Source organism: Acipenser ruthenus, chromosome 12 (genome assembly GCF_902713425.1).
Source record: "Acipenser ruthenus chromosome 12, fAciRut3.2 maternal haplotype, whole genome shotgun sequence".
In the NCBI taxonomy this organism is placed as follows: domain Eukaryota; kingdom Metazoa; phylum Chordata; class Actinopteri; order Acipenseriformes; family Acipenseridae; genus Acipenser; species Acipenser ruthenus.
The window spans coordinates 25955781-25982796 of record NC_081200.1 but is presented as its reverse complement, the minus strand read 5'-3'; the positions used below and the strand labels follow the sequence as shown (position 1 = coordinate 25982796).

The window sequence follows — 27016 nt, the reverse complement described above, 5'->3', positions numbered from 1 at the left end:
CCTTTTACCCAACCTGTTTATTTTCTTATTGATTTGAACGACCAGTGGAGATCATTCATCAGAACCTTTCTCCACAATGATCTGTGCCTAACCATCCTTCCGAGTCAATTGTTTTTTGGGGTATTTTGTCATCATTTTATTTTGACACATGATCATGAGAAACGTCTTTGTTCTAAATCAAAGACAGATATCTTTACAAGTTCCTTCGGGGTAAAAAATTACCGAACAGAAAATGTGTGTTGTGTCTTTTTTAGGCTTCTTTGCTTTCCTTTTATTTTGAGGCATTTGGTTCTTAAAGAACAGATGAAGACAAGCAATAACATACAGTTTTGTGTAATGGAAACTTGAATGTACATACTGTGTGTTATGTCATGGGCTTCATGATGAAATATATTTCAATTCAAGTCCTGGAATAAGTTCAGTGTTTGCTTTCCTACTGAAGTCAATGTTTGGTTCCTGAAACCTCTTTTGTGACACTGTGATATTCTTTCCATGCTGATGCTGTCTTGTGCTGTCTTTTGTCGTTTACTGCAGGTCAATGCACAAACTGACACAGCTGGAGCGTTTAGACCTGGGCAATAACGAATTCACAGACATGGTAAGGAAAGTGCAATTGTCCATATTGACTGAAACAGCTGTCTTTAAATGGACCTTTATGACAAAACAGCAATGTGTTAGTACTCATTAGTTCAAAGGTGCTGTGGAAGGGTGTGGGTATTCACTGACACAGGAGACAGAGAAGTGTACTTGGAAACACTGCACAGGTGCCCAGTTTTATTTATTTATTTATTTATTTATTTATTTTTTCTTGTGATTTATTTTTGCCCGCAGAGGGCACTGTTGTCCGTGGCCTGAATACCAACGATGGTAGACAGGTACACAGAGATACCACAGGTAAACAGGCACGCTGGCTCATTCACAGGTTCTCTGAAACAATAATAACAAAAGGCAAAATTAAAAAGAGAAAATAAAACACAGTAATCAAAAACTACAAAGAAAAGGTGCTGCACTCAGCAGCGTTACCTCGGCTCCCGCAGCTGGCTTGCTATACACTTATGGGGTCTGCCCAAGGTTTCCCCGCTATCGCTATTTTTATTTTCTTCTCTTTGGGTTTCTTTTGTTTTTCTTTTTTCTTACATTGAAATATCATAGGAACTTAAAACATTCTAGTTATGCTGGTAACTAAAATCTCTATCAGCTGTTTTATTGCAAATACATCCGAACACGAGTCAGCCAAAGCGTTTCCCACCTCATGAGTAGAGCCCTGGTGTATTTCGGGGAGCTGGAGCTGGGACTCCTCCCCTGTGTTATCCCGCTAAAACATCTCTCAGTCAACATTGAATTACCTGTCAGTCACCCTATTTAAACCATAGCCAGCTTCCTAATTCTGGTCTTGCTTTTCAGTTTGTGGTTACCACGCACGTTTGCAGAACCAACCTTAAAACAAACCTTTGTTTTCAATCAGGATAAAATGATTACTCACCCGAAGTAGCTTTCATTTTCATCTGACTCAGATGAAGAATTTTTCTCTCCTTCTGGCAGTCTTCCTCCAACAAATAATCCACCGAAAAAACTTGTCCCGCTTCTCCTCCATCTGACAATGCTGCTGCTTCAACCTCGACTCATCCAGCTGTGCCCGCTGCCATTCCTCTTTGTCGCTCTAAACGCATCAGAACTCAGGATGATTCTCCAGCACAACGTTTTTACAAAGAATGGCCCATCGACAAACTCCTGAAAGCTCTGTTTAAAAAAGGATTGCCCATTGAAGTTGGCAGAGATCGGGCTGCTTTATTTATTTCATACTGCAATTCCAGAGCAGCCAAGCTTGTTTGTCCCCCTCAAAAGGCACAGCAGAGATCCAAACTTGTCAGTTCACGTTCCACCCCCACAGTGAAGGCTCCATTCGCTTCTGATTCAGATTCCACAACCCCTCAGCTCTAAACTTCATCTGATCCTTCCTCCGATTTAAGTTTTCAAATTTTTAACCATATCAAGCAACTCATTCATCCTCTTTCCACCTCCATTTCTACAGTATCTGATTGCCTTGATGCGCTTGATAACAGAATCACTCGCGTGGAACCAGCAGCCATTTCAATCTCAGCAGAGACACACCGGCAGCAGCACTTGCTTCTCCCACTGCTTTAGCCACGCCCACACCTGCCCTCAAACTGCCAATCTTCACTCTAACAACCTCTAGTTCAGGATCCTCTTCTGCTTCAATTGGTCATCGCAACTCTCTCTCCTCAACTGAGACGCAATATTATTGAAGGCAAAGACATTAATTTGGTCTCTGTTCTTATTGCAACCTCAGAATTTCTTGATCACAGGGTAGTTGACTGTGGAGATCTGGCTGTTATTCTAAAATCTCAGGATTCTCGGCTGTCTAAAAAACTCACTCTTGGAGAATTTGTCTTTGCATTTTGTGTTTTTCGCGATGTCCTTTGTGAAGTTAATGCTCACCGACGAAAAGAACTGGACTCACATTTACTTAACATTGTTACTCTCTCGGTCAGATATGGCGGTACCATTTCAGTCAAAGCAGCTTCTTGGTTAGCATTGGACAATACACTGATAGACTGGGCTCAACCCGATCATGATCTCTTTAATAGATTATTCAGTGGTCCCTGTACTAATGCTTGCTGTGTTTGTGCATCCACCAGCCATTTTACCTCTCTGTGTCCAAAAGCCTCTTCAGCCTCCTCAAACTATTTTTCCCCTACTCTCGACAACACTTATTTTTTAGGAATCATGCAGTTCCTCCTATCCATTCTTCAGCTCCGCCTGCTTTTTCAACAAGCAATGGAAGACCCATCAAATATTCTGGAGGCAGACAGCTGTGCAATAATTTCAACTCCTCATTATGCATTTCTAAAAAGTGCAGTTTTTTTTACAAATGTGCAGTTTCGGTGGCCATTCATAATCGATTCTACCCCTATCAACATCCCGGCTCTATCAGATGCTCTTCAATATCACCTCAATTGTTTTTTTTTTGTTAATTACCTAATTTCTGGCCTTACTAATGGTTTTTCTCCTGGTTTAAAATCCATCCCTTCTTTCTCTGTTCCTCTGTTAAAAACCTCCAATCTGCTATAAAAGAACCAGAAGTCGTTGATTCTCTCATCAATTCCGAGATCTCAGAGGGATTCATGGAGGTCCCGTTTTCAGCCCCTCCTTTCTCTCAAGTCCACATTAATCCTATTGGAGTAGCTACAAAGAAAATGTCAGACAAGAAGCGCCTCATCATCAACCTCTCTGCCCCTCGTGGCTCTTCTATCAGCAGCATTAATTCTCTCATTCCCTCAAATCAGTTTTCTTTTAATTACATCACCATATCTGATGCTATCCATTCCATCAAAATACAGTATAAATATAGTATAACGGGATATTTTGGCTGGTATTAAATTTGGCGGATTTGCTACCTTAGTGGATTTTGACGTTTTTTTACAGAATTGGCACTTTTCACCAAAAAATAAATAAACAAATACCAGTAAATAAATAAATGCCACACAGTTCTGCATTTACACTGTCCCTCTCGATAAATACAAAAAAACACTTTTTATTTCAAAAACATTCAAACATGTTTAATTAATTAAATCTGTCTGATAAAACAGTACCGGTATCAGATTTACAGTAACTCGTTTTTGCACATATAATGTCACTGCAGCAACTTGAAGAACAACAATTTATTATTATTATTATTATTTGTTTATTTAGCAGACGCCTTTATCCAAGGCGACTTACAGATACTAGGGTGTGTGAACTATGTATCAGCTGCAGAGTCACTTACAACTACGTCTCACCCGAAAGACGGAGCACAAGGAGGTTAAGTGAGGTGGGATTTGAACCAGGGACCTCCTGGTTACAAGCCCTTTTCTTTAACCACTGGACCACACAAAATATAGCCCTTAATTGCAGTAAACTTATACACATTTTATAACTGTTAGTTTTAAAATAGCTATGGTTCACTAACATGTAACACAGTGCAAATGATCACAGTATTGCCACGTGTGAAAACTTTAACATTAAAGCTGAAACAAACAAAAATGGTCGGCCAATTGTGCGCCGCCCCCTGGGAACTTCCGTCCATGGTCGGCAGTGGAATAGCCTGGACTCGAACCGGCGACCTCCAGGCTATAGGGCGCATCCTGCACTCCATGCGGAATGCCTTTTACTGGATGTGCCACTTGGGAGCCCCTACTTTTAATGTATTCAAACGCTTGCACAATCCAGCAATCACTTGGCTTCATCACTGCTATTCTCATGTCCACTTTGACATTCTTTCCCTTGTCCAGCGCTTCCTTAACCTGTTCTGCATACCAATCTTGGAATCCTGGGTACGGCAGGTAATCCAACTAACTGTTTAAAGTACTTTGAAATAGACATTTCCTTTCTCCAATTTACAATATACCAGTAAGTTAAATCGTGTTACGAACGTTCTCTTTTCCTCTGCACTACACAGGGGGCGGGATAGCTCTGTTAGGAGCACTCTATGCAACAGTGATTGGCAGAAGTATTATTGGCGATCCAATCAAAACTGCCAATAAAGCCAAAATAAATTCCCCGCCAAAATTTCCCGTTATATGGTATCAGGACGGGGTTCCTGGTTATCTAAAGCAGACATTTCCGATGCCTTCAAAGTCATGCCTATACTCCCTTCTCTCGGTCATCTTTTTGGTATCTGTTGGAAAGGGCAATTTTACTTTGCTACTAAACTAACTTTTGGGTACTGCAGCAGCCCTAAGATCTTTGATTCACTCTCTGCAGCACTCTGCTGGATTCTACTCCATATTAATCGCATCCCCTTTCTGCTACATTTATTAGATGACTTTCTCATTATATCTCCTCCATCAGCCGCTCCAGCTGAAGCACTCTCAGGTCTCTCTTCACAGCAGTTGGCGTCCCCCTCTCATAGGAGAAAACCATCAGTCCAGTTCACTCTCTTGAGTTCCTAGGAATAACTTTGGATACTATTCGATTTGAAGCCTGACTGCCTTCCAATAAACTGGAACGCATTTGTGCTCTCATTCAGTGGTTGATCTCATTTTTTGAGATCAACCACTTCATTTCTAAACTGAACCTTCTTTCACTCCTGGGACATTTCAGTTTTGCAATTTGCATCATTCCTCAAGGTAGGACATTTGTTTCTCATCTTCTCGCTCTTTCTAAAACAGCTAAAAATCTCAACTCTCACATTAATATTACAGCTGAAGCCAGGAAAGACATTAGGGAGTGGTCCTCTCTTACAGCACTGGAACAGCCTATCTCTGTTTTACGATGATTTCATTTCTGCCCCTCATGACCTCTCACTCCATACAGATGCTTCTTCTATCGGTTTTGGCAGAATTTTTCTTAATCAATCCTTCTCAGATGTCTGGCCTCCAGATATCAACAATATTCCTCCTCAGCTTAAATCCACAACCTTACTCGAAGTATTCCCTATCATTGTTGCAGCCTATCTTTGGGGCCCATTTTGGCAGACTAAATCTATCTTAATCTTTTGTGATAATCAATCTGTTCATATTCCCCTCTAATTATGCAACTTCTCCGCCTGTTAGTACTTCCAATAAGAAGTCTAGTAGAGATTTAAATTTACTATGAACATACCTGATGATAATCCAGAACAAAATCAACAAACGAAATATAACAAATAGAATACATCCCATTGTACATAAATGTGCCATTCCTGGGTTTACTGAGTTGATAAAACTAAAGCCTTTTGTAAGGCATAGTGTCGGATTCCATGTACTTCTTTTATGTATTTATGCTCTGAGCACACTCTTAAGGCCTGGTCACATGGACAACTTTTGTCGACAGCAACAAGAGGAACACATTTGTTGCCTGTGTGTTGCCTTGCAGTTTTAGGTGGTCACATGGGAGACAAGCCTGCCGTCGACAAGCTGGCGACAAGCTGGCAACACACAGGCAACAACGTAATGCAAACCAATCATAATGCAAGTTTTTTTGCCATGAGACGTAAACATGCTGCGAAGGAAGAGTATGATATAAAAATGTACTAATTACATTATAACAAATGAAACAAATAAATACATAAATAAATAACAAAATAAATAAATAAAAACCAAAATAATGAAATAAATAAAAATTGAAATAAATTACATCTATTTTTTATTTATGTATTTATTTTTTAATTTTGGCACAAATTATCCTCCATAACTGCATACAGGGCAAATTAATTTAAAATAAAACATTTTTAAAAATACGCTTGTTTTCATAGCTTAAATATGTTATCATAATCGTGGACATTAATCAGAATACTCATATACACTGTCTGTGTGACGTTATGGTTGAGCCTTATCATCATGTGACACTACTATCAAATTTGATTGGCTGGTATTGAAAATGTTGCCCTCGTGTTGCCTGAAAAATAGAACATCATCCTAAGTGGGAGACATATCGCCGACGTGTTGCCAGTGTGTTACCAGTGTGTTGTCGGGGTGTTGCCCAGGGTGGTCACACAAGGCGATAAAGCCGGCAACATCTGTTGCCCCCTTATTAGTATATCCAGACAATTTTTTAGTAATCAAGAAAAATCACACAGACCCACTCAAATTTGAAGTTTTAATGAATCAGAGCAGTAATTGTACTCCTTTGGTTTATTAAATGCTTAAAAATGGATCTAGTGGTTACAGACCACGTCGGAGCCCAGCTAATAGGCAATCTGGGCAATCCAGTACCTTTACAAATTTAACTGCATTAACACTTAAATACAATTATGGTTATCACATGTTTTGCCCTTAGGCCAGACATGCAAAATGCTAAAACGCCCACCGCTAAATCCTAAAGCCTAAATAAAATATAATTCCTATCCCTATAGCAATGCTTCAGTATAAGTGAGATATAAATTCAAGACTATGCTTACCTCCCAATATATGGAAGTTTTGTGTAGAATATAAGTATAGACAAGCACTGTCTTCAAAGGCAGAGGCTTCTGAATATGACCAAACAGAAATCAGTTTTTCAGAGATCTTCAGAGAATGGACCAAACAGCTTGTGTTACCAAGTTGAATGATACTTGACTGTAGTCTTGCCATGACTTTTATAGACTTTTATAGCTTTGTGCGCCAGAAGACATTTGGTCTGTTTTGGCAGCTCTTATCTTTAAGGGAATAATATATTTAAAAAGTCCCGGCAACTCCTTTAAAATTAATTGTATATGATCTCATGTCCCCTATCTTTCTAATCTCTAAAATATGTGAGGTAACCAGACTGATAACATATTTTCCAGTAACACAGAGTAGAGCCTTGCTACCGACCCGATGGGACCCCACAATAAGTGTCGGGTTCGGGTCGGGTCAGGTGTAGTTTATATATTATGGTTTGGGCTCGGGTCTGGTCAGGTCGGGTTAGTGTTATCAGTGAGAGGATTATGGCATTTTTAATTTCAAGTGAGTATTTTTTTTTCTTTCTCTGTGTGCAAGTGCTTCCTAAAACTCTCTTCCTGCTTTATGTTTTTTGAAAAACCACTCGCCATGCACCATAGGTTATTTGAGAAATTACCTCTCTAATATCGTCTCACAAACCCGCTTATTCGTTTTGTGCAGCCTGTCAAATGCTCCGTCACCGGGCTTTGCTAAGTAACAGGATATAATTAATTTCCAACGCAACTAAAAACCAATAATCATCTCAGCTGATAAACTGACATTTTGTGCAGCCTGTCAACAAATGCTATGTGGGCGGATACATTTCAGTTGCAAAACACCAACATCACCAAATTTTAACACAGTCAGTCTTATACAAATGCACACAAAAAAAACACCAAGTGCAATGCCTAATTGATAGCACTCATCAGTCGACAATTCATGCCTTTGTTAAGATAATGACACAAACTGTTTTGTTCCATTTAATTATACAAAACATATTTGTCCTGAACCTATATGCATTTGTTTAAATGTAAAGAACGACTAAATGTACAGTATTAAAACACTGCTCTTTAATTCATCGTAATGTTGTTGAAGCTGACACCCTGGGATCCTTCAAGATGCTGCTTGATGAGATTCTGGGATCAATAAGCTACTAACAACTAAATGAGCAAGATGGGCTGAAGGGCCTCCTCTCGTTTGTAAACTTATATATACAGTATATCGACAAGAGAATGTGTAGCAGTGGAACAGAGCGTTCTGTTGCTGGAAAGGGTACGTCTAAATCCACTGTTTGGAAAAAATTACTACATTGTTGAATTCAGTGATAATAAAAGTCTATGTGGCTTTGTACAATGCAAATCTTGCAAAATATTACTGAAAAGTGATGTATTCGTCCTGTAGCTGTAGCTGTTTTAAAGCCATAGTTGTGGTGTAATATTTGTTGTTGAACGTTAATTTTGCAGTTTGAGATGATATAGACATGTCCAAAATGCGAAATGCAAATTTGCAAGAGCATCTTCTGTGTGGCTATTTATGGTAACTTTTAAATCATACAGTGTTGGATTACTAGGAAAGGAAGTAAATGAGATATGATTAATTGAGAGTGATTTTTTTCTTTATTTATTTACATTTCAACTGGAAACCAGGAATACTCTACACTGAAGATACTCTACACTGAAGATATTTGCAATAGGGTATGTTAGGAATATATTTGTGGAGATGGTCGGGTCGGGTCGGGTATGCAAATATTTCAAAGGTGTCGGGCTCAGGTCGGGTTCGGATTTTGTTTGGTCAGGTCAGGTTCGGATCGGATTTTAAATTTATGCCCGAGCAGACCTCTACCACAGAGTTCTTTAAGATACAAGTATATATAGAGAGGTGTTTTTTAAAGCACTGTTTAATTATTCCGGCCTTTGTCTAAAATATATTTCCTTCTAAACAGTAGAACAGTGTGTTTTTTTCAGTGTGTTCTCAATAATCTGGTTTTGTTTCATGTATAAATGTGTACAAACTTGGCTTCTCTCTAGCTAAAACCCCTGCTTCAGCAGTCCTTGACAGCTTATAGATAAGGACTCGAGGGGGCCCAACTTCTAACCAGAGTTTCTTTTAATTAATAAGAAACTCGACTGTAAGCACTTTTCCAAATTGATTGCATGAAGTCATACCTACTGATAAGATGCCTACATCCTAATTCTCACTGCCAAGCTCTCATTAATTTTATAGATAACATAATGAGGTAATGGACATTAGACCATTAACTCTGGTTTTCTTGTACCATACGGTACCTTTTCGTTAGTGAATAAAAAAAAGGATTATACATGGTAAACCTTGAATATGAACAGCTGCTGACCAAGAAATTTAGTTTGGATGTCAAAGCACATCACTCCTATTTTCTAAGCCTAATACTGCTTCGCTACGTCTTAGTTGGTGCTTATCTTGGCGAGAGCCGAGTTCAAATCAGCATGAAGTTTTAACATCTACTCTCGTGTAATGGAAATCATGAAGATCTGGATACGTCCAGTGACTGCTGTGAATAGTGCAGCTGGCAACAAGGGAAAGACCTTGTGACAGCCTGGAGAGACAGCTGACAGGAGGAAAGAGACCCCATTGGGGCTGGTAAGGGTTAGCTACCCTTGTCGGCAGTATCCAGCTCTGTGTTTACAGGATGCTGGAGACACCCGCCCAAGGCTTCTAAGAAATTAAAGAGAAAAATACCCCTAGAGTCTGCGAGAGCGGGGGCGGAAGATGACTCAACGTTGGACAACACGGTTAACGATTTAGGAACGGAAACGGATATGAGTATGGAGAGTACTTCACAAAAGACTAGTTCAAGATCTGCAGTTAACAAAGACATGGAACTCCAGGTTTGTGTCTGCGGCTGGAGCAAGGCGACAACGGTCAGGGGTTTGAAGATTCATCAAGGGAGAATGAAATGCTTGAGGGAGAAGGGACAAGGGCCTCGCATTGATCAGTACTTCTTACAAAGTCAGTCAAGTCAGTCGAATGAAATCCAGCGACAGGAAGCAAACCACAGTTCGCAGGATATCAGCACCCCTGTCATAGATGTGAGGAGGACTTGCATGGACACAGTTAGTGATGAACCTAATGATCCTTGTGAACCCGGTCAGACAAACCAGCATAAGAGAGAAAAGAACCTCAACGGGCACAAGCCTGGAGTTAAATGGCCAAGAGCTTGTGAGAAAACTGCATGGGACACAGTAAACACAGATCTCTGCGTTGCATTGGAAAGATTAAGTGGAACAGTTGAAAAGAAGCTGGATAAATTTGGGGACATCATCTACGCATATGGAAGTGAGAGGTTTGGAGTTGAAAAAAGGAAGGAAAAAGTACAAACTATTCCTGGAAAGTCTAGACGGCAGCAGGAGATTGAACGCTTAGTTAGAGAAAGGAGACAGCTGAGGAACCAATGGAGAAGAGCAGAACAAAGTCAGAAGGAGGGACTCAATCTCTTACAAAGGGTCATAAAAGATAAGCTTGCAACATTGCACAGAGATGAGCGCCTACGGAAACGCTACAAAAAGAAGGAGCGTGCGAGAGCTAACTTTTATAAAGACCCATTCAAATTTGTAAAGAAGTTATTCACCAGTGAGAAGAATGGCACACTAAAAGCATCTAAGGTTGAGCTGGAGAGATATTTGGAGGAAACACATTCAGATTCAAAAAGGCAGGAGCCTATGTCAATTCCGTCAGACATCCCACCTATCAATCCACCAGAATACCAAATGGAGGACTGTACACCTAAGTGACAAGAAATAGAGCAAGCTGTGAAAAAAGCAAGGGCTTCATCATCTCCAGGGCCCAATGGAGTTCCGTACAGAGTGTACAAGAGTGCTTCAGGAGTTCTACGAATTCTGTGGAAATTGATGAAAGTGGCATGGGAAAAACAGGTTGTACCAAGAGCATGGCGCCAAGCAGGTGGAGTCTTTATACCTAAAGAAAAAGATTCTACAAGCATCAGTCAGTTTCATCCCATTTCCCTATTAAACGTAGAATGCAAGATTTTCTTCAGCATTATTGCTCAGAGATTGTCAGCTTACCTATTAAAGAACTGCTTCATTGACACTTCAATACAAAAAGCGGGCGTTCCAGGTTTCCCAGGTTGCTTAGAACACATCAATGTGATCTGGCAACAAATTCAATCAGCTAAAAAGGAGAGGAAGGAGCTCCATGTGACATTCCTGGATTTGGCTAATGCATATGGTTCAGTGCCACATGAACTACTTTGGGCAGCATTTGATTTTTTCAGTGTACCGATGACAATAACAAATTTAGTGAAAGCCTATTTTGGAGATTTGCAATTTAGTTTTTCAACTTCAGAATTCAGCACTACATGGCATGCCTAGACGTTGGAATAATGGCAGGATGCACCATTTCTCCACTGGCTTTTACCATGGCAATGGAAGTAATCATTAGGGCATAAAAATGGGTAGTAGGAGGAGAGCGCTTGGCTTCTGGAATGTGACTACCACCAATTCGAGCATACATGGATGACATGACAACCATGACTACAACAGTAGCCTGCACTAATCGATTATTGGGCAAATTAACCAATAACATTGAATGGGCACGAATGCAATTCAAGCCCACTAAATCAAGGAGCATCTCTATAATTAAAGGTAAAGTAGTAGATAAAACATTCTTCATTAATGGTGAGGCAATACCAACAGTGTCTGAGAAGCCAGTGAAGAGTCTTGGGAGATGGTACGACGGGGATCTAAAGGACACAGTTCGTGTGGGAGAAGTTAGACAACAAGCAGTGGAAGGGTTGAAGAGCATGGACAGCTGCGCTCTACCAGGTAAACTAAAACTCTGGTGCTTTCAGTTTGGGCTACTGCCGAGGTTGCTGTGGCCACTGACTGTGTACGAGGTTTCTTTGACAACAGTAGAGAAGCTGGAAGCTTTAATCAGTTCATACATCAGGAAATGGTTGGGAGTTCCACGCTGCCTCAGCAGAGTGGGACTTTATGGTAAAGGAATACTGCAGCTACCAGTCTCTGCTCTAACCAAGGAGTTTAAGTGCGCCAAGGTCAGACTGGAAATGACATTAGTAGAGTCACGCAACAAATGCGTAAGGGAGGCAGCACCTGTGTTGAAAACTGGAAGAAAGTGGGCGGCAAAGAAAGCTGTGGAAGATGCAAAGGCTGCCCTTCGAATTGGTAATATCATGGGGCAAGTTCAGCATGGAAGAGGGGGTCTTGGTTTCAGTTCGGCTCCTCCTACATGGCACAAGGCAGCCCCAGCTCAAAGGAGGAAGCTGGTAGTCAACGAGGTGCAAAAGCAGGAGGAGAGGATGAGGTGTATAAAGGCCATTTCCCAGGCCAAGCAGGGAGAATGGATGAGATGGGAGAGTGTGGAACAACGCAAGATTGGCTGGCAAGACCTATGGTCAATGGAACAGAGCAGGATCAGTTTCCTCATCAGGTCAACATACAGTGCCTTGCGAAAGTATTCGGCCCCCTTGAACTTTGCGACCTTTTGCCACATTTCAGGCTTCAAACATAAAGATATGAAACTGTAATTTTTTGTGAAGAATCAACAACAAGTGGGACACAATCATGAAGTGGAACGAAATTTATTGGATATTTCAAACTTTTTTAACAAATAAAAAACTGAAAAATTGGGCGTGCAAAATTATTCAGCCCCCTTAAGTTAATACTTTGTAGCGCCACCTTTTGCTGCGATTACAGCTGTAAGTCGCTTGGGGTATGTCTCTATCAGTTTTGCACATCGAGAGACTGAAATTTTTGCCCATTCCTCCTTGCAAAACAGCTCGAGCTCAGTGAGGTTGGATGGAGAGCATTTGTGAACAGCAGTTTTCAGTTCTTTCCACAGATTCTCGATTGGATTCAGGTCTGGACTTTGACTTGGCCATTCTAACACCTGGATATGTTTATTTGTGAACCATTCCATTGTAGATTTTGCTTTATGTTTTGGATCATTGTCTTGTTGGAAGACAAATCTCCGTCCCAGTCTCAGGTCTTTTGCAGACTCCATCAGGTTTTCTTCCAGAATGGTCCTGTAATTGGCTCCATCCATCTTCCCATCAATTTTAACCATCTTCCCTGTCCCTGCTGAAGAAAAGCAGGCCCAAACCATGATGCTGCCACCACCATGTTTGACAGTGGGGATGGTGTGTTCAGGGTGATGAGCTGCGTTGCTTTTACGCCAAACATAATGTTTTGCATTGTTGCCAAAAAGTTCGATTTTGGTTTCATCTGACCAGAGCACCTTCTTCCACATGTTTGGTGTGTCTCCCAGGTGGCTTGTGGCAAACTGTAAACGACACTTTTTATGGATATCTTTAAGAAATGGCTTTCTTCTTACCACTCTTCCATAAAGGCCAGATTTGTGCAGTATACGACTGATTGTTGTCCTATGGACAGAGTCTCCCACCTCAGCTGTAGATCTCTGCAGTTCATCCAGAGTGATCATGGGCCTCTTGGCTGCATCTCTGATCAGTCTTCTCCTTGTATGAGCTGAAAGTTTAGAGGGACGGCCAGGTCTTGGTAGATTTGCAGTGGTCTGATACTCCTTCCATTTCAATATTATCGCTTGCACAGTGCTCCTTGGGATGTTTAAAGCTTGGGAAATCTTTTTGTATCCAAATCCGGCTTTAAACTTCTCCACAACAGTATCTCGGACCTGCCTGGTGTGTTCCTTGTTCTTCATGATGCTCTCTGTGCTTTAAACGGACCTCTGAGACTATCACAGTGCAGGTGCATTTATACGGAGACTTGATTACACACAGGTGGATTCTATTTATCATCATTAGTCATTTAGGTCAACATTGGATCATTCAGAGATCCTCACTGAACTTCTGGAGAGAGTTTGCTGCACTGAAAGTAAAGGGGCTGAATAATTTTGCACGCCCAATTTTTCAGTTTTTTATTTGTTAAAAAAGTTTGAAATATCCAATAAATTTCGTTCCACTTCATGATTGTGTCCCACTTGTTGTTGATTCTTCACAAAAAATTACAGTTTCATATCTTTATGTTTGAAGCCTGAAATGTGGCAAAAGGTCGCAAAGTTCAAGGGGGCCGAATACTTTCGCAAGGCACTGTATGATGTTCTCCCATCACCACAGAACCTAAACCTCTGGGTAGGATAGGATCCCTCATGTCCTTTGTGTTCATCACCTGCAACATTAAGGCACATTTTGACAGGATGCAAGGTGGCTCTTAGCCAAGGACGGTTTACTTGGCGCCATGACCAGGTGCTGCGATGTTTGGCCTTAGCATTGGAAGACAAGCGTAACATGACCAATAAGTTGTCACCTGTTCCATCAAAACATTACACACAAAAGACAACATTCCTCCGCCCAGGAGAGCAACCACCAAGAAAAGGTGTTAAAACCAATCCTCGCCCAGGACAACTGGAAGCTGCTAGAGACTGGAAAATGCTGGCAGATGTTGGTCAACGGCTTATTTTTCCACCTGAGATTGCCACCACTAACCTTCGACCAGATATTGTCTTGTGGTCTGGATCAGCACGCCTTGTTCACCTGGTAGAGTTAACAGTGCCATGGGAGGATGCTGTAGATGAGGCGTATGAGAAGAAGAAACTGCGGTATGCTCAACTAGCCACTGAAGCGGAACAGCGAGGATGGAGAGTTCGGGTTTACCCAGTGGAAGTGGGTTGTCGAGGATTTGTGGCACACTCTACAACCCGGTTTCTCAGAGACGTCGGATTCAGTGGTCAAGAGTTGCGTCGCACAGTGAAGAACTTATCTGAAGCAGCAGAGAGGAGCAGCAACTGGCTGTGGTTGAGACGGAAAGATTCTGGCTGGGGATCTCAAGCACAATAGAAAGAAAGAAACGCTGATGTACAGGTAAGTAAGCTGGGCTGAGTTGAGTGGGGGACGGAGGGGGGTGATGCTGGGACGCCAGAATCACCGTCAAGCCCTCTTGAGGTGTCGTGGGCTAGTCGACGAAACACTGAGGATGGAAGGTGCCCACTTGAAAACCCCAGAGATGTACCCTACTTAGCTCAATCCAGACGGTTGTCATGCTGATGCGCTGGGGAGGCCGCACTGTGGTTGATCCCCGGAGCCAGCATCGCAGCCGTTGTGTGTGCTGATGCGCCAGGGAGGCAAAATAAGCTGATCCCTGGAGCCAGCATTACACTTCAGCCATTAACACCAGACAGAAGGATATCTACATCATCATATGGAAGGAAACGTAAATGGATGGAGACACATATGGATCACATTAGTTTACTGTAAAGCTACGTCTTAGTTGGTGCTTATCTTGGCGAGAGCCAAGTTCAAATCAGCATGAAGTTTTAACATCTACTCTCGTGTAATGGAAACCTGATAAGGGCTTGTAGCTTCATGCATGTACAGAGGTTATTAAATTAGATCATAGATTGCGTTGAATTGTCTCATTTTAGACTTAACAGTTTTCCTGTAATAATACTTATGTTCTCTATTACAGCAAAACCTTAAATAAGTATTTTAATTTACCAAAGTTTGTTATTCTTTTTTTACTAGATTGCAATACCTAAGAGGCTCTGTGTTTTAGCTTAAAAACTGCTTCCAAATTAAAGTTACTTTTTTTCTGATAAGAAATTTCACTGTGAACACATTTTCAAGTTAATTAAAAAAGATGTTAGTTTTTGCCTTTCCTCCCAAGGTTACAGGCTTCTGCTCCGGCAGCTCTCAGATAAGGAAAGCCTAGTACATTCCACAGGTGTTACTAGTCAGCACAACCTCAATTCAATGAGCTCTCTTTACTCAAACTTACACAGATCCTATAGAATAATTTATACTGTTATACTGGAATATTCAGAAGGAATATAGGATCCTACAATATGCTCATAGGCTAATACAGAGTATATTATAACATTATCCTGAACAATGTGTTTTAACAATTTGTTTACAACATCCAGTTCATGTCAAGCCGATCAGCTCGGTTCCAGCAAGATTCAAATCCCTCTTCTTGTCCAGCTCTGAGTACCTCTCAGATAAAGGAGGCCCATGCCTTAAGTCTGGACAGATTCCAATAACTAATATGCACTCCCATAACAGAGGCACACAGACATGCTTTTCTCTAATATTAGATAATTGCCTGCTGCCCCTTTTCTTCAATATTTTTTCTGCTGGCTTTGTATCCTTTAATACACAGTACAGAATTATTACAATATTTTAACATTGTTGCAGTTTCATAAATGTTCAATTTGTATCCCAAAATCAGATCAGCCTGCTTCCAGCAGGAGTGACAGTCTTGGGTCAGGCTCTGCTCTCAGTGGGTCTGTCCAAGCCACTACAGGATCCCTTATCCATTTCTGCCCATCACAGGTTTGGGTGACAGTCTTTAAAAGCCTGAGACCCATAAAAACCTAAGCCTTGTTAGCTGGGCTTCCATCTGCATTCTCATCTCCATCATCAGTTGGGAAACTCCAAAGAAATTAAGCTAGTTCTATCAAAGAGCCATACATCTCTGCCGAATACACCCTTCACTCAAAAAGATGCTCACACCTTTTACAAGGGAGGAAGGGTTTTAGGGTCACACGTAACAATAGTGTAAGGCATACAGGCATATTAAACATACTGAATATTGTATTGAAGTGCTGGCTTGGGATTTAAAAACATTGAGAATCTGAGTAGGAGCTCAGAATACAACTAAGAAGTCAGGTGGGACTTTATATGCATTTCTTTCAACATATTTAATGTTGAAAGAAATGCATAGCAGAAAGTTTGAACCATATACAATTAATGAATACAATATAAACAAAACTGGAAACTGTTCAGCCAGAAAATAAAAAAAGGACATTTCCAGCAGTTCAAAGACTACTTCTCAGCCAAGCAGTTTGGTTCAGGTTTTTAATAAAGGTTCTGTTAGAGCTGTTCTGGTAAGGATTTTGTATTGTGTTCTCTGAGATTCTTGAGTTCAGGCTAATCTGAAAATGAATAAACTGATCATTTTAATAAGACCCAGCATGATGTCTTTAATGCCTCTAGAGTACAGTACACAAGAGAGCTGCAGAAAACAAGAGGTCTTTGTGCATCTTGAATTACTCATGTTTTCTCATTGTATAATCTAAGGGACTACACTTTGCTAAATTTCTGTAATGATGATAAAAAAATAGTCAAGTTTCACCAAGAAGCTGGATGTTTTACTATTTCATACAAAGGGTTGTATGTTGTATGACCCACTATCCTTAGTAAAGCTTAGAAGAGCTGTTAGGACTATTACTTAGTAGAGCTACTAAGGGTAGTAGCTCATTGATATCTGTGGTGTGGAGTATGCATCTACAGTAAGTGAACTGCCTGGTCACATTGTTCGTTGGTATACGCTGTTATGATACGTTGAGTCAATACTTGTGATCGCTCACAGCATTACTCCATTAGAGAAACTGGTAAATGGAGAAATGCATTTTTAATACTGTCACAGTGTTTATTTAAAAAGAAAAGGATTTCAAAATGCTGTTGATCAATGCATAAATGAAAGGTGACCTGTTCCTATGAAGGGACTTTGAAAGATTTTTGAAAGTATCACATGAAAGTCAGATCAAAGGGGAAGAATTGATTATTACTCTGCTATTAGGTTAATCTGTTATTAATTAGACAGTGTCCTTTCTTTCTTTCATTTAAAATACATCAATAAAGGTATAGCATTTCAAGCCACATTTACTCACATCACACCTGCTTTTAATTAAAATACTTCTATGGGCTGTGTTTGCCGACAAATCTCGGTGGTTTAATAGATATTTACCGTTTAGATGTCAGCTCATATGTGTAGCTTCGAATGTGACATTATTATTATTATTATTATTATTATTATTATTATTATTATTATTATTATTATTTGTAATAGTCATAGTCGTAGTAGTATTTTTACTTTTTAATTCCCTCCATACCTTTTCATTGAAAGCATAGGCTGAGATTCGAGGGTGGGATCATGCATGGGACCTTGCCTCTCGTATTGATCCCTCCTTTCTAACTTTTTTAAACCTCAAAGAAACTAACCTGGCTGTTGTCGATGCAATTTGAGTTGCAACTTCATCCTCCACCTGGCTTTTTTACGGTCCACCCTGCTGACCTGGTCTCGTCACATCAGTTCCTCTTTCAGAGGGTGGTGGCTTTCTTCTTTCCTTGAGATGCAGGACCAGCGGTCAAAACTAGAAGCACGAACATCACCCATACCTCAAAGAAGCAACCATGGTACAGACACTGAATGAGGTTCATTATCATTCTAAGTGGTTCTGAGTTGTTCCATTATTGAATTTTTCAGCATTTTTTCTCTGTACCAGAACCATTTGCCTGTGGAATCCTAGTTGACCGCACTTTTTCAGTATTTTTTTAAAATTGAAAATAAATGATTTTAGCATTTTTGTTTTTTAAAAGTATTATTATTTTTAACTTGCCTACTTAGTAGCCTAGGCGATTAACACAAAATAGATCATGGTGCCGAATCGACAAATGATACTTCCAGTAGGACAGTCAATTCTTGTCAATATGAATTTCAAAGGACCAGCAACACATTTTGCATTATACTACTGTGATAGGATAGCTGTGTGGTGACGTTCCCAGACCTGAAAGCTAACAGAGACACAGGTATTTGCAGGGTCACAATACATTTCCCAATACATTTATTTACAAGCAGGGCTAGCCCTTCCCCACTAATTACGTGGAGGGCTTTTCTTCTGCCCTGCCACAACTACTAATTTATATTATTTATCATGAGTAGCCAAATGTATACTGTCTGTTTTTATTTAAGTTAGTCAGGGGTGCAGTGCTAAATTGTGCACATTTACAAACCACCTGCACATTAATAGAATAGGTGTGTTTCCTACTCCTGTACAGATGCTCAGAAAGAGCTGGAGGGGTTAGCGGCACATGTGTGCAGTCTATTGCTCCCAGCATGTTGGGGAAACAAGAAATGTCATAAAAAATGTGTTTTTAGGGTTTGTAAGTACACCCTGTTTTAGGGAAAAATTGGTATTTGGGTGTTTGCCTAAAAAATGCATTGAACCCAACTGGCAATGAACGAGAAAAAGCGGAATGGGAAATGCCAGCAACAGCTGCCACAGTCCCCTGAAAGGACCCAGAGGCAAGATAATACAGAGTGGACAATAGTTTGAACACTGAAGGAATAGCATGGCTTCTCTGGGTGACAGGCTCCAGATCATCTTTTAAATCAGACAGCAGCTTAAGAATGATGTGGCTGCCAAGCCTGTACCTGTGCTTAATTTGGTTTCATTTAAATCAAAGAGGGCAATGTGGGTACGAAATACCCTTTCTCTTCTCATCCTTCAAATCACTTGTTCTTGCTGAAGACAATGTCTCCTTTTTGCTGCAGTCACAGCAGCCATGGTTAGGGGTGTTTTTCATACTGCCTTTAATTACGACTGTATAAAACCTCCTTTCAGAAGTTCTTAACACATGCATGCAATTGTAAGTGTTGCAATTGCCAGAAACTTTAGTACATCTCATTATAATATTTGAGAGCCCTCATTTGCACTATTTCCACCCCATTTTAGCAAATGTATGCAGGAACGCCCATAATTACATATTCATCGAAGGCTGAACTGCAAAAGAAAAACTGCTGCCGCAAAGCATTCCTTAAAAAGTCGCTAACAGCATTGCACTTGTTTAAGTACATTTCACCCTAGATTTTGGCGTCATTTGCAATTGGTTTGCGACTATTGCGACAGGCGCAACATTTTAGTACATCTACCCCTCAGATGGAAAAGTGAAGGTGTTCTCAGTCTGAGAGGAGGCCAGTAAAATTGCCTTGGGAGCAGTAGCCTAGTTTAATAAACAACCTGAGGACATGTGGATAAAATGATCAATTTAAATTGCAACACTGTGTTGTACATATATGGCAGCAGCCATTCTAAGGGAGAATGCTCTAATAGCAATACAGCAGCTTTAAATGCTTTCATTAATCATCCATTGCAAGCAAACAGTCCGGGACGGTTTGAAATTATTTATATTGTCATCACAGTTAGTAATGACGGCTCAATACTGCCACCATTGTATTCTGAGATGTTCATGAGAGAGTTGATAAGCCACTGCTGGGTGAAAACACCAGCAGGATTAATTTAATGAATAATGTACACCCAACTGTAAACAATAAAGCTGTTTTGTGACATATAAAATACAAGAGTGTCACTGTAGCTTAAGTGGTTTATTGGGGAAAGTTTTTTTTTTTGTTTTTTTTGTTTTTTTTTAATTAAAAAAAAAAAGTTTATTAACAACACATGACACTCATGAGAGAGAACCACAATACAAGAGGTGAGGAAATGACTTCATATGGATACCTCATGGGCTTGAATGCATAGCGCATTGCCAATATGCATTCCCCACCTGTGACAATGATAGCTGTAGGGGTGACGTCAGGCCAGGAAGAAGCATACAGAGTGGTGAGTGAAAATGCGCTGTTGCTCGTTTATTGCAAAATAAAAGGTTTTAAACACAAAACAAAAGACTCTCACGAAACAAAACGGCGCGTTGGCCAAAGTAACTAGACAAACAAAAACACTCATCCAAACAAGTGCCATGCTGAGGTGATTTAGCAACAGTAGCAATTGTTATTTCTCATAATTCATTTCTCTCCTCCCTCGCTCTCCCATTCTCCTTTTACAAACACTCAAACCCAGAGTGAGTGAAACTGACTCTTTATGCAGCTGTACCGAGACTCGCTTGCTAATCAATCATTCAATTGGAATCTTGGTACATCTGCACGTGAACTAATCGTGCTCTCCATGCTTCCATACTAATACCCACTTTAATCTGCACGTAGAGTGATTGTGCATTTCCACGTGCCTAAATACAAATCCTGCATTTTAACATCACCTGTGCTACATAACCCACACTCTGTACACCACTACAATAATACATATAACAGACAACATTAACACGCCACATACAACATATAACGCAAACTACACACAGGGACGGGGCACCCTGCCACACCACCTGAAGAAGGCACTAACCAAAACGTTTGTGGACTTTCTGTAGTTTATATATTTTCTTGTACCTTACTTCCCAAAAATCAGCATGCAGGTGTAATGTGTATCAAAAACAACCATAAAGAATGATAGAGAATGATACAAGACACATAATAGGATATTTAAAAGGTAAGAAATTATAGAAACAAAATGAATTCCTTTATGTAACTTCAATAATCATCTAATAGCACTGTCAGTAAAAGCTCATGGTACATTCTAGTGCCAGTGTAATGGCAGATGTTTCTGTTGTTTGTTTGTTTATTTATTTATTTATTTATTTTTGTCCAATGGTATGTTCTCAAGTTTAGGATATGTGTTTGAATTTTCAGCCAGAAGTCCTGGAGCAAATACAAAACCTGAAGGAGCTGTGGATGGATAACAACGGATTGCAGACATTACCAGGGGTAGGTATTGATCACATTACCTGTGTAAACAAAAAGCTTTTCTTCTGTCATTTGTACCAGTAGTTAAAGAAGAAGTTGCTATTTATTTGTTCCAGTGTATTTTCATGCTGTTGCAGTCATTGAGAGCGGTTCTGCGTTCTGATGGCTTTGAACCATACTAGAACCATAGAGGCCAAGTTCAAATGCCATTTTGTCACATGATAATTTGCATAATTAGGCATAATTTGGCAGACATGCTCACAGACGGGTGAAGACAGATATAAAGAGGAAAATGATGGATCCATAACCCAGAACCACTTAAGAGAATTGCGAACGTCATAAAAAGGCAAGAGAAAGGGGAACACATAAATAACATGACATTTGAAGATACCATTTTTAATTTCATAGGAATGGTGGGACAAAGAGCTAACCCACTGTGATTTTGAGATGTTGGGCAGAGCTATAGGAGTTTAAAGGGTATTTAAGGACCTTTTTATTTTATTGTCTTACCTGTTCCCATGTGTTGCTACAACTGTTCAAGTAAGGTGTTTGTATTATTTTAATATTTTTTTTTTTACATTTTGACCACTTTTTTAAATTTTTAAATTGCATTCCCTGCCTCAAGATGGCTTCACATGTACCTGCATGGACCTGTCAGAACTACATCATCCTCCTGCTCACTGGTAAATCCATCTCAGGGAATGCAATTTAAAAGTTTAAAAAAGTGGTAAATGTAAAAAAAAAAAAAATAGAAAAAAGTAAAACAATACACACACCTTACAAAAACAGTTGTAGCAACAAATGGGAACATGTAACAATAAAATAAAAAGGTCCTTATATACTCTTTAATGACAGCTCTGTACTCGCATTGTGGAAATAAAATATAGAAAACTGACTAAAAAAGGGAGATGGGGAATAGGATTATAATTATGTCCCTGTTTGTAATTCCTTTTTGATAAAAGTGAATGTTACTGCTTTGTTCCACTTTCAGATATAACATTTTGTGTATCAACACAGTTAATTTAACTTGCTGTTGTCTACTTTCAACTGAGCAAATGAGTTAATGGTACCAATACATTTTAAATTATCCTAAAAGATTGCTGTTTTATATAGACCAGCCTATGATAATCCGCAACAGCATGTATCAACGGAACGGATTATACTGATTTGTTATCCTTTAATTGTATTTGTAATAAAATCTAAACTTGCATAGATTATCTATTGAGTATTAAATATGAAATTAACGTGCAGCTACCGACTGTAGTAAAAAAAATGACTCTTTGCAGATTAGTACAGAATAGGACTTGCAACTTCACACAAGGTCCCAAGTAAGTCTTGTTTTATTGTTGTGTTTTGTTCCCTGTTACTGAAGTCTATAGGGAAGTTAAAGCAGTTGACGTATTTGGACATGTCCAAGAACAGGGTAGAAACCATTGACAGTGAGATTTCTGGTTGCGAGGCTCTAGAGGACCTCCTTCTGTCATCCAATATGTTGCAGCAGCTGCCAGACTCTATAGGTAAGTTGATGTTGTCTTCATGGGGACTCATGCACGCTTTACCTGTTTTCCTTCACCTTCTGTTGTCTCTATATCACAGAGAAAAGATTGTGAAATTGCAGGGAGAAACTAATAGACATAGCAGCATCAGACATTTCTAAACCAAGTATTGACACTCAGTAATATGAATGAACTTGGGAAATGGATTAAATAATGTATTTTTAAGAAGGGCAATGGGCTGTTTTGACACCTGATTAAATTGTACTCACAGTTAATATTTTGAGAAAGCTGGTGATACAGATCTTTACTGCTTTGATGAGTCTTGTTACACAATAAGACACTTAACCTGTAACTTAGTAAAGGTTTGTCACCTTTTTCTGGGTTACTGCATTTAAACTTGTCTTTATTAATATTAACTATTATAAAAGATACAAATTCAATCATAAACATATTCACCAAAATGCATATCTTTTTTGTCTTTGCGTAGTTTTCTTACAGATGTCACAGCAATTATGCCCTTGAGAAATTTGTGTCACTCTGGGATGTTTTTAATTGCCGCTATAAATTCCAAATAGATTTTTACGTGCCTTAAGTGAACATTCATTGTTTGAAATGGTTCCACAAAACCTTGAAGTTTATGCTCGTTGATGACAGTTACTGATGTCTCCCTGTCGGTCTTCACAGGAATGTTAAAAAAGCTAACAACTCTGAAAGTGGATGACAACCAGCTGACCGTTCTGCCCAACACAATCGGAAGGTGAGTACGCCAAAGCAAAGGAACTGCGCAAATATACTCAGTAAAACTAAAGGTCGCAATTTAGGTTCAGAATAGCTCAGTCATTGCATTTATAGATAGTCATTTTATTCTATTCTATGACAACAAATAGGTCAGTAACATACTTTCCCGGCTACGACTATACATTTAAAATTAGAGTTACAATCAGACGAACTAAAGTACAGAAAGAGAGACAATCTGATTAACGAACTGTGAGAGGGTACACCCCGCCCCGTGTGCATTTTGTAATATTTTGTGTTATTTTATATTGTATTTGTTGTATTATGATTTAAATGTGTGGTTTGGTGTTTAAAAACATGTTGTTTTATTTTACAGCATGGATGTGGTTAAAATTCCCCATCCATGCTAAACTCATGCAGAATGTGACCGTCGCCAGATTAGTAATAAATTAATCAAAAACAATACAAAATAACACAAAATACACACAGCAGTGGGGTGTACCCCATCACATAAACTTATGGTAAAAAAATATATACATTTCATTACAATTGGATAAGCAGTTTTTCAGATCTATGGAAAAATATACAATAAGTGTGACATACAAATGTATGACGAGTCAGACACCCTCATAAAGACAATCTAGTTCTCTATATAACTTATGCTCAATAATGTTAATTTTCATTACAACTGGAGAAGCAGTTTGCCAGATAGGAAACATGTGACAGTGTTACATTCACTGCATAATAAGTACATGTTCCTAATGTTTCACAGCAGGTAATAAGACATACACGTTATCTCACTTTCTCAAAAGCATATTGCAATGAGATGAATTATCTTCCAATATCCCTGAACTGTCAGTGGTTAAACGTTCATTGCTGATTTGCCAATTTATAACAAATGATTCTCCTTCCTGGTCCATCACAGATGGTCCTCCAAACCAGACTTGTTCTGTTTTACACAGCTGTCAGGTATCACTCTCCCATTGCTCACCACACTTCCCAGCATCCAACCTTATAATCCACACAAGAACTTGGATTCTTGAGTAAAGTCAGTGGGCCTCAGGAGATTCAGCTGAAAGATCACATGCTCCCTGGCAAAGTCTAGACTACTCGACGTTCTGTTAAAACGAGGCAGATAGATGATCTGGCCATCTGGCATATAAACAAGCCCCATGGAGTCTGTGCTGAAACCCTACGACCAGTGGCATTCTGGCACAAAAAAGTGATCATCAGGAAATTGTCGACGATAAGTGAATGTCTATGAGACCGTGTGAAAAAAAATGTACTTGTTTTAAAATGTGGAGGTACAGATATCAGCCTCTATGTGACAATGCCTCAGTCTTCAAATAGCACTTTGAGAAACACCAATTCTTTAACTAGAGGTGAAACCTCTCTAAAGGATAGATACAGCACCTAATATTACTGCTGGGGAATTAACAGACTTTCATAACATGGAATTGAATTACTACTAATAAATATGGTGATTTATTCTGAATTTAAATTGTGATCCTAGTTCTTTGTTGAGTATATGCCAGCAACGATCCCTCCACAGTGCTGACTCATCAAGAAACCATAGTTGCATTGTTATATATGACCATAGCTTAACATTTGGTAGCGCAGGATTCTTTAAAAACAAACGCTTAGACTGGAATGTGTTTAATAAATATATCTCATCTCCTTTGACACATTGGATAAGTAGATGTTAACTTTACTAAATGCCAGCATTAGTTTGTACATATTCTTGTCAAACTGCTTTGCTCATTTCAAGCAATTTTGCAGAGCCCATTACCTTTGTATTATCTACTTCATGCTTGATATTGTATTTAGTGCATATTTCTCCTGGTTTGTCATTGGTCGGTTTTGTGTGTTTATTGTACATGCATCTAAAATGGGGCACTTAGTGGACGCGCCAAATTAGGGTAAGTAGACTGAAAATCAACTTATTTTGTATCCATTGCTCATAGCATATTTATCAGGTCAACTGTACTCCTGTGTGCCAATCTTCCAATCAAATGTGCATACTTAAAAGGAACCATATGTGGAAACAGCTGTGACCACCTGTAAAATAAACTGTAAATGAGTTTACCACACCAAATACACATAAAAAATGAGGTTGATGTTAATTGGGAGTCGCGGTAGTTACTCCCATCAAACGTTATTGTAAATCGATGGTATTGCCACAACTGTCCAAGTTTTTTTTTCTTTTTTTCTGGACAGCTCCAAGCACTCTAATAGACAACACATAAAACAATAATGTAATATCTGTTGATATATCAGGAGAGACAGGCAGTCAAAAAGTGGAAAACAATTTTCTTCTTCTCTTTTTTTGAAGGGGCAAAACATAGTAAGTTAAGATGGATCTTCATGAAACTGGGCATACTTGTAGGGATTGAGATGAACTGGGGAATGTTTGGGGCTATAGAGAAACATGATCCAAATTCGTGACTCAAGCCAAGTTTGGAAAATAAAACAGAAATTTGAGACGACAGCTTGGCCTAGCAGTCTAGAGCACTGTGGTCAAGTTCACAGTAAAATCCTGTGAGTGCACATATTTGCGATTGAAGCCACGCCAATAATCAAAGGCAAAGTTTCTGAGGGGAATAAACCAATCAAAATGATAACTTAGCTATAAGGAGGAGCAGTTTCTCAGTATTGTTTTAGTTTATTGCTTGTTTTACACTGGCCAAGTAATTAGAGATGTGGGTAATGTATTCAAATGTATGCAGTCACATGACTTGTCGTGTCACAATGCGTGAATGTAATATAAACCAGTAGATGAGGCAGAATGTGTTCATCAATACATTCTGAGACATTCATAGCAAAGCAAAACTTCAGCTGGAGATCAGGACCCATCTATGTTGCCAGCGTTTTCTAAAGGTCACCACCTAAGCTCGTATTTGGTCACAGAATGGTCACAGCTACTGCAGTGCGAGGAAAAAATATTTTATCAAACAATGTGCACTTGACTGGATAAATACAGCACACCTAAAGCTGTTCAACAGCTTGTTATTTATAACTTTTTAGATTGTTAAGTCTTATGCTGTGAGTAATGTTAGATCATAAGAAACAAGTAAATAATAGTATGAGTACAGAGAAAGATCTGAGTAGAACTAAAGACACTCCAGTAGACACAGTTTCGACATGGCATCATACTGGAGCAAGTAGCAAGTCTACCCAGTGGTTTGGGTCTTAATACTGATTATCACAGCTTAGCAACTTTATATTTGCATAACTCCTACTAGGTCTGCTCTTGTCAACCCCACACAAGGTATACATTTGATTTTAGTCTGAATTGTGGGTTCAAAGAAGAGTAATGGATAATAGAAATGACTGTGTTGAAATCGGTAGTGGGGCTGTGACAAGAGTGTATCTAGCAATGGAAGCTTGTTTAGAAGCTTGTCAATGGTGTAGTATTTTGTCAAAATGACACTGTTTATTGGTTTTGGGCTTAAAATTACTAAATGGAATTTAAATCCCAATTGAACACAGAATATCATTATTTAATTTTTTTTTGGAAACGCAAATGCCAATTTGTGCAAAATATGTG

The 27016-nt window shown here is 39.4% G+C and overlaps 1 protein-coding gene across 9 annotated transcripts in view; it reads left to right on the top strand.

The window, feature by feature from the left end:
- The window catches only part of LOC117417382 (leucine-rich repeat-containing protein 7-like), a 343846-nt gene that overhangs the window by 262929 nt on the left and 53901 nt on the right, over window positions 1-27016 (top strand). For 7 of the 9 annotated variants that reach the window (XM_059034716.1, XM_034029512.3, XM_059034717.1 and 4 more), the window contains 5 exons: window positions 535-598; window positions 21185-21259; window positions 22611-22755; window positions 23419-23491; window positions 25371-25388. In XM_059034716.1, the coding sequence (XP_058890699.1) occupies window positions 535-598; window positions 21185-21259; window positions 22611-22755; window positions 23419-23491; window positions 25371-25388 (375 nt within the window). The remainder of the gene's footprint in view (window positions 1-534; window positions 599-21184; window positions 21260-22610; window positions 22756-23418; window positions 23492-25370; window positions 25389-27016) is intronic. The other 2 variants (XM_034029519.3, XM_034029510.3) reach the window with 1 other exon arrangement.